At 46.2% G+C, this 13,157-nt stretch overlaps 1 protein-coding gene across 1 annotated transcript in view; it reads left to right on the top strand.

The window, feature by feature from the left end:
* The window catches only part of tmem178bb (transmembrane protein 178Bb), a gene marked incomplete at both ends in the record, with an annotated part of 96,141 nt that overhangs the window by 46,794 nt on the left and 36,190 nt on the right, over positions 1-13,157 (top strand). Inside the window, one exon of the mRNA XM_080850991.1 lies at positions 2,284-2,397. Within this exon, the coding sequence (XP_080707117.1) occupies positions 2,284-2,397 (114 nt within the window). The remainder of the gene's footprint in view (positions 1-2,283; positions 2,398-13,157) is intronic.

Genomic DNA, 13,157 nt, shown 5'->3' on the forward strand with positions numbered 1-13,157 from the left:
GATGGACTCGCATGAGGTCCTTCTTGCTGCATGCAGGCTTCAAAAGGGATGCGCTAAATTACCGTCTTCCTCATCCCAGGGAAGAGCCTGGATGGAGAAATCCATGAAATGGCTGCTGGTATGGGGAAGTTTGTTGTCAGAGGCAGGCAGATGGCTGTTTTTTAATGACAGAGACACAAACAAAAACTGAGTGAAATTATCTGTCAGAGGTTATATAGAAGGAATTAGAGAGAGAGAGAGAGACAGAGGAGAGAGTGAGAGAGAGAGAGAGACAGAGGAGAGAGTGAGAGAGAGAGAGAGAGAGAGAGTGGAGGGATCAGAGGACTATAGTATTTCAAGTATGTATGGGAAATGAGAAAGAGAGAAGGGAAGGGGGGGAGAAAGCCTGAAGTATTGCTCATGTCTGTAGCCATGTTTACTCCAGTGCTATATAGAAACAGTAAAAGGGAGAGGTTGAGAGAGAGAGAGAGAGAGAAAAAAAGGTTGAGGTTGAGAGAGAGAGAGAGAAAAAGGTTGAGGTTGAGAGAGAGAGAGAGAGAGAGAGAGAAAGGTTGAGATTGAGAGAGAGAGAGAGAGAGAGAGAGAGAAAGGAGAAGCAGAAGGAGAAAGAGAGAGAGAGAGAGAGAGAGAGAGAGAGAAAGGAGAAGGAGAAGGAGAAAGGTGTTGCCAGTTCTCATCTCAGGCCTCTGCAGTACAACATCCCTGAGACCTCCCGCTGTGGTGAGAAACAGGGAAGAGCAGCAGCAAGCAAACGAGGGCAAGCCACACGCAAACAACAACAACTCTGTTCAAACAGCAGAAATGTCGAAGGGTTATGCACTGAGAGAGAGAGAGAGAGAGAGAGAGAGAGAGAGAGAGAGAGAGAGAGAGAGAGCATTTTTTCAGGACAACCACTGTGAAGGAATGGAGTTTCACTTATTTTAAACATGTGCTCTACAATACTGTAACATGATATAATGTCGTGATAACGTACTGTTTGCGGGTACAGTATATGAATGTGACACCACTTCACCATCATATAATTTTCCACAAACGTCAAGAAAGATTTTCTCTTTTTCTGTACTTGGTATTCTCCCATGGCAATTTTACAAATACTTATAAAATCATATGCAAGCTCTCGGTCCTCAGTAATTATTGCTCCCTATTATAATCCCCCTTGTGAACATACTTGTCAACGCATATTTCTTACATAAAACACATGAATTTTATATTGTTTAGATTGTGTTTGCGCTGCATTTGTCATGTATTATTCATGGAGTTAGCAGAACAGCATGTGTCTCCACATGGGGCTCCTGTGACTTATTACTGTAAGGTCATTCGAGATGCTGTTAGCAAACATCGACAGAAACGATATATACTTTTACTTCAGCACGGTCGAGGAGTTTGTACACTGCTACATCACACTACTGGTATATCTGAAGGTATCTGTGAAGCATCACTGCCACACACACTGCTCAGCACTGTGAATGAAATGACCCGTTCTGTATTCCAGATCAATCTGGGGGGTTTTATGGTGGAAAGTTGATTGACATCTCAAGCAGTTCTCTGGCATTGCTAAACAGTAGCAATGAATACAGATCGCCTGTAATGGCAGCATTTGCATTCAGACCAAGCCTTGGTTTGTTGTTTCGAGGTGCTTATGCTGATTCCTAATGCAGCGACTGACCTGAGCTCGTCCGGCATCTAGTGGTGTTGGATATTAAAACCTCCTCACAGTTGCCTTTTCATCACTTCCACAGGGCCAAGCGCATCCTGTCAAAATGTCACAAATCAAAAATCACAGATTTACTCATGCGGAGGCAGTTAATGAATTCCTTCTCACATATCCCCCCCCACTTGACAAAGAAGGGATGTTGAGTCGTGAGTTAATGGATTAGAACATTCCCCCCCCCCCCCCCCCCCCCCCCCCCCGTCCCCCCTTGCAAGCTGATTTCTTCAGAAGCTCACACAAAAGAGCTGCCATATTATAGCTGTCCCTTGGTATTGTTTCCTTCCCCACAGAGGATCACAGAAATGTGCTCTGCAATGACTCCCATCATAAAAGAAAATGGACAGTGTTCTTCTGATTGGCCGCTGAAAAGCTTTCGATTGGTAGATAATGGTAGCGGGCCACACTCGCGGTGCCATTTTGTGTGATTGGGGCAATTTTTCAGGGTAATAATAATACAGCATTCGCAACGTCCACAGGGTTCACATTAACCGATGCCCTCTCTGCTTTTGCCCACCCTCCAACCCCCACCCACCTTCCCCTTATTCCCTATCTCTCTCTCTCTGTCTTCACAGGCTCCATTGCAAGATGCTCTTACATCAAGTACCACTACTCCTCAGCCATCATTCCCAAGAATCTCTCCTACAACATCACCAAGACCATCAGGCAGGACGAGTGGCACTCTCTCCGTAAGTCTCCCCCAGCTTTTTCACACTTCACCCCCTCCCTGTCAACACCTTCAAAGCCGCAGCTTCTCTTTTGGTGGTGTGGAGTCTGTCAGTGTGAGACACGTGTGTGTGCAGGGCTTGTTGACTTCATTAATGCACCAGAGTGTGTGTGCTGTTAATGATTTATATTGCACTGCGAGCCAGCCAGTCCCTTAGGAAGAAGCAGTGGTGGTGTTAAATTAAAGAAGAACGTGACTTATTCTTTTCGGAGAGCTGTTTCTGTAATCATATTTCACTGCTCCGCATAGTCTAAACATGATGTGCACTGCGAAGACACAAATCTCGTGTCCGCTGATCAAATCAGATTGGTGTCCTGGACTTGCCGTCTCATCAGAGGTTTGTTATTTAGCAGGGGTGGGAAAAAGATGATTTATTTTCTGCGTCTTAAGTAGGCCACCTTGTCTAGGATTTAATTTGTGCATCTCGCCTATTTTTTTTTGCATCATTCAGAGAAAACTGCCACGCAATGGTGGAAACTACGAATGATATCTACACAGGGCAGGATGTGGGTGGAGGTTGGAAGGCTGTATTTGGTCTTTTTAAATTATGTGTTGTTCCGTCATGTGATATCGAGCCAGCTCTACGGGAGCTGTCCAGTTTCTAGCGTGCCTGCCTTCCCACTCTCTTTTTTTTCTGGCAAATCCTAGATTTCGCTCTTAATTAGCTATGAAGTGGAGATGAAAGAAGCTATCCGTCCTGGCTAATATATCATGGAAAGGGAGGCTGTGTATGCGGTGCGATGCTATTCCAAGAATTTCCATGATAATATAGATCCACTGTGTCATTCTATACATAAACAGTCGGCCATGTTGGATGGCCACTTTACAATGGCCAGTGCAGTGTGTAGATCTGTGTGTGTGTGGGTCTGTCACAGAGCATGTGAATGTGTGCTTCTACTCCAAACTGTTTCTGCCAACTGAGACTGTTAGTCAGAGGCTCCCGCAAGGGTCAACACGTGGGTTCAAGCTGCTGTGAAGCGCAGTAAAGGAACTTGGACAGCAAGCGCAGCCCAACATGATGTGCTTTGGCCTCAAACTGTCACACGGTCACACTCCAGCAGGTCACAAAGACAGGCCATTTTCAGGAGAACCAGGAGAGAGCATTCCTTTAACCTCAAACCATCCCAGGTTTTCCTTCCAAGCCCATCCTCTCTGTCTCTCTGTCTCTCTCTCTCTCTCTCTCTTTTACTTTCTCTCTCTTTCACTCTCTCTCTTTCTCTCTCTTTCTTTCTCTCTCTCTCGCTCTCCCCCTCTCTATCTTATTGCTGCTGTTTACCTTCAGTCCCCCTCCTCTGTGTAATGATAGAGTAACGTAAGAAGGGAATATCAACAGGAAAGTGAAGAGGAGATGGGGGAAAACCCTCTCTGGGGTGGTCATGTGCTAGCAATGAAAAATGTCTGTTTGCTGCAGTTAGAAATGTCTGTTTGCTGCAGTTAGAAATGTATGTTTGCTGCAGTTAGAAATGTATGTTTACTGCAGTTAGAAATGTCTCAGTTTCTCGAAATTCATTCGACTCAGAAAAGATCAGCGTGTTATGTGCTGGCCAGCACATACACACACACACACACACACACACACACACACACACACACACACACACACACATTCATATATATATACTGTATATACACATGTGTATATATGGGTACACATTCATGTCTGTCTGGTCTGGTCTGATTCAAACTCCCACTCATGTCTACTGACCTCCTTTGGTGAAATAATGGAGAGTTTCCTCCAGTTAGATTGGCAAACACCACGGGCTTCGACCCTTACAACCAACACCCCACCGACCCCACCGCAGCCGGCTTCATCAGCCATGAAGGCGCGAAGGTCACCGCCTCGTTACAGCCGGCATCAGTAAGAGACTTTTAATATCCTTATTAACCGCCGCACCGGCCCGCCGGCTGCCCCTCGTCTCAGCCGCGTAGAACGCTGCCGATGATGGATGACCCGTCCTACAGGGAGCTGGACAAAAAAATGGCGAAAATAAAGAAGAAAAAAAAAAGGTGGAGAGGAGAAAGGGCAACCAAATAAAACCTTCCCGCCTTACGCTGCTGCTCTGCTCCGCTCCGAAAGCGATCAATGGCAGAGGCAAGGGGATCCAGACCAAATCAAAGCCCCAGGCGAAGCGTTAAATGGGAAATCTTCTGCCCCCCCTTCCCCTTCCCTCGCACCCCCCATCCTCCAATACAGTCTGGGGTAGGAGACCTCTGGGGCAGAAACAATCTAAAACAGGAAGAGAGTCTCTCAAACAGACACTCCTGCAGTGGATAGAAAACATCCCCACATATATAGAGACAGATATACTCTTCTCTCCTACACTAAGCAGTCATTGCCTGGCTCTGACTCACATACTTAAATATAGTTGTGTTTTTCACACATAGACAGACACGCACTCAAACATACACTATGCATGTGTGTGTGTGAGTTAATGTGTGAGTGTGTGTGTCTGGCCATGCAGGGGCAGAGCTGCTTGATGAAATATGTTCACTGACTTGAGACTTTTTCGGAGGGGGGGGGGGGGGTGTTGGAGCTGCGGACCTGCCAAGAGTGGCGAGTTCTGTGTCAGGTAGAAGTGCGCTGGACGGGCTCCCGGGTTGCTTCTTCTTTTAATCCAACTGTCACTCCGAACCGGTTCAGTTCAGTACGCTCTCCATAGAGATTCACCTGCTCGGTGCTCCCCTGTTGGGAAGAATGTGAAATTGAGTGGAGGGAGGGTTTTCTTTTCAGTCTTTTCTCTTTCTTTTTTTTTCTCTTTTTTTTTCTGTGGGAGCAGCAGTACCTCTCTCATACTGCTGCTTGTCATGCGTCCTTTAAAAAGTCTCAGGCGAGATCAGCAAAGCCTCAAAGGCTCCAAAGCGAACACGAAATTAATTTGTAGCCATCAGTCAGAAAAACCTGAAAAGTGGCGACAGCAGTAATTTCAGGAAATAGAAGAAAAAAAGGTGGGTTGCATAAAAGAAAAAAAATTGTCAGATTATGATAGAACATCAAAGCCGAATTGTTGACGCTTGCGTACGCCCACATGTTTGGAGTGCCAGCATGTGTGTTGACTTGAACTCTCTCCTCCCCTCCGCTGTTTGGAGTTTCGTTTTATTATTATTGGCTTTATCGTTTTTTCTTTTTCTTTCAGGAACTGAGAGGGAGGGGAAGAGATGGGGAAGGCAGAAAGAGATAGGGAGAAAGAGAGAGAGAGAGAGAGAGAGAGGGAGGGAGGGAATGAAAGAAAGAGAGAAATAGTGTTTCATGCCTTAAATGCGGCAGCTTAGGGAGTTTTGTAACTTCAAAAGGAAGCCTCAGCTCGGAGCAAAGGGAGGCTGTCAGCGGACATGACAGGGGGAGAATCCGGGGGTTGATGTCCAAAATTGCGTAACTGCTGTAATTGTTCCCGGGATGGCTGAGCACGGTGCATCGCGGCCCATTGATCTCCGACCAGTATCTGCTGACTATGAAAAGAGTGGTCTTTGCTACAATTCACCCACAATGTCTCCCTCTAGAGATGACCGTTTCCTCCAGACTTTACAGCTTTGTACTTTTTAAATCCTCAAAACTGTTTGTGTAGAGTATTGTGTGTGTGTGTAGGTCTGTGTTAGTGTGCTCTCTCTCTCTCTCTCTCTCTCTCTCTCTCTCTCTCTCTCTCTCTTTCTCTCTCTCTCTCCGTCTCTGTCTACTTATAGAGAGGCTCATCCTAGTGGCTTTTGTATCTGTCCAGAGCAGCACTTCCCACTGTTACTGCAGCCCATCATCACTTGTCGGCCTTCTAAGGGCGAGTCTAAAGCAGCTGCTCACAGACACTGGACTGGCATCAGTGGTGAAGAGGCGTGAAGTGCCCCGGGGAATAGGATGCAATTATTATTATGTAGTGGAGATATCTCTCTCTCTCTCTCTGTCTCTCTCTCTCTCTCTCTCTCTCTCTCTCTCTCTCTCTCTCTCTCTCTCTCTGTCTACCTCTCTGCCTCTGTCTCTCTCTCTGTCTCTCTCTATCTCTCCCATTCCCTTCCATTCTCTTTGTCCATATCCCTCTCTCTCTCACGCTCTCTCTTTCTCTCTCTCTCTCTCATTCCCTTCCTTTCTCTTCGTCCATATCCCTCTCTCTCTCACGCTCTCTCTTTCTCTCTCTCTCTCTGTCTCTCTTTCTTTCTCTCTTCCTTCCTGTCAGGATAGTAACATCACACAAGGCATCACTGTCAACACTGCTTGGTGTTTCTCTAGTCTCAAAAGGTCAGTCATTTGGCCATTTGGCCATTTGGGCAGGCTTCCCACCCTTCCTATGAAAGGCCCCTGTTTAAAGGACTTGGCAAGGGCCAGGCCCCCCGATTACCCAGTGCTCGTAATTAAAAGCACGCTCAGGTTCGTTTATGCCTCAAATTAGTGGAAGCGACAGTGCCACCCTGGCCACTCTGTCGCTCCTTCATTTAGTTTTGATTGTCGGGTATGGGATGAGATTGCTTGTTCAAATCAGCGCACTCGGCTGTCATCGACGGTGACAGTGGCCTTGAATGAGATGCTCCTTTCCCATGGTGGGAATGCCTCGTAATTGAGGACATCTCTCCTTAATGACTTGGCTGTGTAATTTAGTTCCCTCGCCCTGAGAAAGCTTCTCAGAGGAACTAGGATGTGAAATATAATTAACTGTCATCATCGTAATCAGAGAATATCTAGGTTCGTGAGGGGATCATTTTGCAACTGCCACTCCGCCTTTGAAAGGCGTAGGTTTTTTAAAGTCGTGTTTACTTACTTTTTCGTAATTGTGTTCCTTCCGTCATTGGAGAAAGTGTTCGCTGTCGCGATTTGAAGGTGCGTCCTCTCTTGTGTTTTTTTTTCTTGGTTTATATTTAGTCATTCTGTCTGCACCCTCGATTGTGTTTCATAAACATTAAATCAAATCTGATCAAATGCTTCGCTCTGTCGGCTCGTTTGATTTCCCCGCAGAGGGCCCGTCGTGATTGTTGCGATATTAACGAGTTATGGAAATCAGAGAGGGTGTAAGAAAGAGAGAGAGACAGAGAGAGAGAGAGAGAGAGAGAGAGAGAGAGTGAGAGAAAGGGGGCCCTGGTCATGAACCATCTGGGACCTGACACAATGTTGCATTGGTGAAGGAGATGGAATGGGAAGGGATGGTCATGGTGGAGAAGGAACCCCCCTTTCACTGGTAATCAGAGTGTTCCCCCCTCCCCTGCAGCCTCTGGGAGACTCTCCTTGGGTTCCATGCGACACACGTTCAGTGCCACGTCTGTGTCTGTCGCTAATTAAAAGCCCTGACATTTCAGTCGCAATTTCGCTCTCCGACCGACTTCCCTCCCCACCCCACCCCACCCCCCTCGAGCTCTGCTTCCTCTCTGAACATTTTTGCACGTCCTTATTAGTACGCTGACACACTCAACCATGCATACACACACGCATACACACTCTTGTATGTACCCACACATATACATAGACTCGCACACATAGACACAGTCATATGTACAGACACACTCATATGTACCCACACACATACACACACACATACACACGCTCATTTGTTCCCACATACATACACACACACATACAGTACACACACTCGCATGTACTCACACACATAGACACATTCATATGCACATACACACATACACACACACACTCGCACGTACACATCCACACACTCATACGTATGTACCCACTCACATACACCCACTTACATGCATACATTTTCTTCACGCCTCCTCTGGGAAAATGTGAAGGTCAGTATTGGCTACACGCAGAGAAATAAAGAGAGATGCAAGGAAGCAAGATTATTAGCATCGCATTAGCACGCTCCCTCTGGACCCCTGGCTTTGAGTGGTCTGCGGTGGCCGGAAAAATGACACTCCCACCCCACCCTTTCTTTTCTCCATGGGGGAGGGGGGCGGGGGGGCTGGGGGGGGAGGGTCCCAGTGAGTCTTCAGAACCAAAGAATAAGTCATTAGTCAGGGTAGAGTCGCAGTTGCCTTCCCTATTTTTTTTTAGGGGAGATAGATGTGTCCCTATGCAATGAAACACCATAGATTGGTCTCACTTGAACAGTTCATTAATATTGCACAAGCGACCTTGTCAGCTCGGTGAAGCAAGGTTGCCAACACATTGGGGAAGGAAGTAATCGCGAGGAGAGACGTAGGGGAAAATTGACCATAATGTTTCACTATAAAAGGGTTTGTTTTGAAAGAAACTGAACTCTGCTGCGTTCTGCTGCTGTGAATATGCAATGCAAGGCTGAAATCATTCTGACATCTCTTCCTGAGCTCTTAAAAAGCATATACCAGCTAAGTGTTATTATGCTAATCAACCGTTTATCATTCCGATATTAATTACAGGGTACTGCATAATGGAGAATTTATTCATCGCTGTTCTATTTTTAGCTCTGCCGTTCAGTTCTGATTGACAGCACATTGCATGCTCTCCCACAAAGCCCTCTATCAGATGAAAAAGCAGTAGACCTGGAAAGGATTTAAGCCTTCCTCATTCATGAAATGCTTGATTGGCGATACAATCACGTTTGATTAACAGGAATGCGGGAGCGGAGGAATGAGAGCGGGGGAAGCGGGGGAATCATGCCTCAGCTTCGACAACAACAATGCCCAACCAGCATGGCCTCGGATCAATGCAACTCATTGCATATTTGCATTCAAGGCATTCCAGATTAGCCAGATCCCCATGGGCAGTGATAATGTGCCAGTGTTCGTGTGGCGGCAGCGCTCTGTCAGATGCCTGTGTAGCATAGCGTAGCGTAGCGTGGCACAGTGTGGTACTGCAAATTCACTTTGCTTTGGGCCAAAACCATTGGTCTCTCTTTTCAATAGGGTGCTTCGAATCTTTGATCTAAGATCTGGGTGCTCAAGGGTCAAAATACATATCCCAGTCCACGAACTCACTGAAAATCAACAGCCCCTGTCCGTCGAGGTTACAAGCCCCAGGTGAGATTGCAGTGCAATCTCTGCACTCCTATGATAACAGGAAGCAGCGTGAAATGGCGATATGGCCACTGGCAAATTCAAGTCACTGCCTCTCGAAAGTCAAACGCAAATCCCCCTGGTGTGTTGTGATCCTAAGACAAGGCTTGTTTGATGCCTGTTTACCATCTTGCAGGAGACTTTGAGTGATATACCGATATGCCACCTATATATATGAATGATTTACTATATAGGACCCTCTTTTTTTCTCCTATCTTTGATGCTCTAAGCTGGTCACACTAAAGGCACTTTTCTGCCCTTATTTCACACTTCTTTTTTCTCCTTTTCCCTTCCTCACTCCATTTTTCCTCGGTTTAGGCAGTGAAAGCTATGCCCTTTAGCGATGGCTAACCTCAAAGCTACAATGGCAGCTACAATCGATTAGTTGCTTCCCGACTAGCTCCTCCAGAAATAAATAGCTTAATGAACAGATTAAGCTTTGGCATGGCGTTGACAACGTGGACGTTAAAGCAGCTGTTTTTTCTAAAGTTTAATTGCTCTGTCTTGTTTCGCCGGCAGAAAGTGTCAGCAAGAGGAAAAGTGTGTCGGACGAAGAAAACCTTTTATCTTACAAAGTAGGAGGAAGATTACCTGGCCATGCAGCACCATGCAGAACCATGCAGCACCATGCAGAACCATGCAACACCATGCAGCGCCATGCAACACCATGCAGCACCATGCGCCACAAGCGGGCGCTTCCTTCGAAGTAATGAGAAGATGAGGACTGTTGTTTTTTGTTTTTTTTAATGGCCCTTGCAAAAGTCAAGGATGACACTGACAGCTTGGAGAGATTTAGCCGGCAGAAAAAGACAACAGGGGAGAAGAGAGACTGCTGAGGTTCTGTAGGTTAGAAACCCCCCCCCCCGCCCCACTCCTTGATAATGTGGTTATGCGGTGTGGCTCATCGAGGGCAAGTAGCTCTGAGGGCTATTCGTCAGCCTCCCGTCCTCCGCGGACGCCCTCCAGAGAGGCCTCTGAATCACCAGCCTTGAGTACCGTTTCGCTCTGGCGTGAATATATATATATTTATATTTGTATATATATATATATTTTTTCCACCCGATTAAATTAAGTGAGGGACTCACCATGAGTGCCTATGGCCAAAAACGTGAGCGAAAGGAGGTCACGCCACATGGCAGGCTCCCTCTTACTCATCGCTCGGCCGTATGTTGGGGGGAAACATTTATTTTTTGGGTTGGAGGTGAGGGTACGGGCTTCACAGTACGGCTTTGCTAAGTCATTTGCCAGTTCACTGGTTTTGGGTCCCTTGTGTTGATTTAAACCCTCAATTAATTTAATTATCATGAAATTAAATTGGAAGGGAAACTGAAAATTCTCTGCATGCACAAATATATAAATATATCCCATATATATATATATATATATATATATATATATCCCCTAAAAACCTTATTCCATGGGCTGTTAGCCTAGTTATTCCATTCACATATCCAAAGGCTAACAGCTAACATTCTCACCCATCTTAGTGTGAGTTTAGCTACAGTCAGGCAGGGTTAAACTATCACCACGGTGATTTCTTTTTGTCATGCCTCTCCTTCAGCTTTTCGATGCAGGAAACAGCTTCAGCACTGCTTGAACCAGTAACACGTTTTCCCATTAATATTGATTAAGCCTCGACTAAAGCTAAATAAAAGGTCATTTCTGGGACAAGCTTAGGTAGAGAAGTGCAGGGAAGAATTTGAATGACACACGGACGAATCATCTTCCTGCTCCCCTATTCTCCCCCGATGCATCCCATGGTCCGGCTGCAGTTCAGAGCTAAAGTATAATGCAGTGGAGCGCATGAACGCTGGAGCGGGGTGGGGGGAGGTGCATGTGTTAAAGCATGCATGTGTGGGTGGGTTTATGGACTGTTTGTGTTAAGCAGGCTAGATGTAATCCCACAACAATGACACACTCTTCCAACTCACGTCCCCACTCCCTCTGTGAACTTTGACGTTGCCCATGGACTTGGTAGTGGATTAGCAAATGCACTCAGCACTCAAGCAAACACTGGCTGCAGAACTCTGATGTTTGTATATCGGTCTGCTTAAATCAGGTGCACCTTATAGAGGTGGGTAGGTGTGGTAATGACAGAATTTGAATGACACATTGATTAATCATCTTCCTACTCCCCTATTCTCCCCTGCATGCATACACGACGCATGGCCTCCCCTGGTCAATGTCAGGCTGCAGGAGAAAGCCATGCTGTCAGAGCTTAAGTATAATGCAGTTGAAAGCGGAGAGGTTTTCCCAGCATAGACCAAGCCTGTTGCGTTTTGTTGCATTTCCTTCATATGAAAGGAACTCTGAAAGGAATACTCCAAATGATTCTCTCGTAAAACTGCAAACTGAGTATGATGGCCTTCCATGTACAATAATATGGTGAATTATTGATGAGCTGTTAAAACCAAGCATTACTCAACAGCAGTACAATCGTGTAGGCTTGCCTGCACAATAATCCGGATCTATTTGAAAGGCAAGCATTAAGTAACTTGCTTTGTGATATTGTTTTGCAACGTAGAGCCACTCTCGAAACCACAGCTGCTTTAAAATCCATTTTAAATTCGGGCAGGGGTAGGTACAGTACAAGTGGATGTGTTTCATTATACATGGGATTGTTTTCTGGTTGTGGAATATGCCACATAACAGCATTTTTCAAGCTTCTACCCAAGGTCATCCGTCTTAACACGATCAATACCTGACCTTGGTTGTAAGCCCTCGTCACGTCTGTTTATGGATTTTCTGCTTTGAGCATTCCCATTTACGAAATGTAAGCCTGAAGTATCGATGATGCGACAACTGTCAAGTGCGGCGCCTATTGTTTGTCTTCGCTCTCTTCCAGAACAATTGATCACGATGCTTCTTTTATTTTCTTTACCAGTCGTGAACATGACAACTCCCGGAAATGTACGCATGAAAAAAAAGGCATTGGGCGGAACAGAGGCTGAAGTGCCGCTGAAGACACTCAGCCATTTTCAGCGTAATTCCGTGCCACATCTTGGCAGCATGTGAAAAGAGTAATTGGGGAGTTAATCCACACGATGCCGCTGCTCTATATTTGTCCGTATCTCTAATCCACTGTGAACGCTTCCCCCTCAGCATAAACGACAAGACGAGAGAAAGACAGAGAACACACTCACGGTCCTCCAGCGGTTCTTTGAGAGCTCATCAAGAACTCAACCCCCCCCCCCCCCCCCCCCGACACTCTACTTGCAAGCGAGGGACGATGACTCACTTTAGCCCCCAGAAAGCAATGTGAAAAAAGACCCCCCCCCCCCCTCCTCCTCCCACCTACTGCTGAGAAGATTCCACCTGTGAAGGTGGAGGCCGATCCCTCCGCATGGTTAGCTTCCTTTTGTTCGTGGGAAGTTGCTGAATAGGTGCTTTGTCCAACCGCCTAAGTCGATGTGAATAAGTTACGAGTTGAGCCGTCGCACTTGTGTGTGTTTGTGTGTGTGTGGGGGGTGGGGGGAAGAGGGTGTGAAGATCATGTTTTTGAATCAAGTGTATTAACATTATAAAGATGAACATCTGAATCTGTGCTTGGTAGGGAAATTAATGGAGATCATTCTCTTTATAATAACACCCAGCAGACGTATTGTCTGTAGAATTAGGGAAATGAATGTGCGGTCTGCGGTGGGAAGTGCATGTGGTTTGGTATTCGGGTGAAGAGCCTATCTCTGCCAGTGTTTGAAATATTGATGCGATGTTACGAGGAGGAAACCCAAATCCAGTGTACTCATGCCGTTTGTG

The sequence above is a fragment of the Sprattus sprattus genome (assembly GCF_963457725.1).
Source record: "Sprattus sprattus genome assembly, chromosome: 14".
Lineage (NCBI taxonomy): Eukaryota > Metazoa > Chordata > Actinopteri > Clupeiformes > Clupeidae > Sprattus > Sprattus sprattus.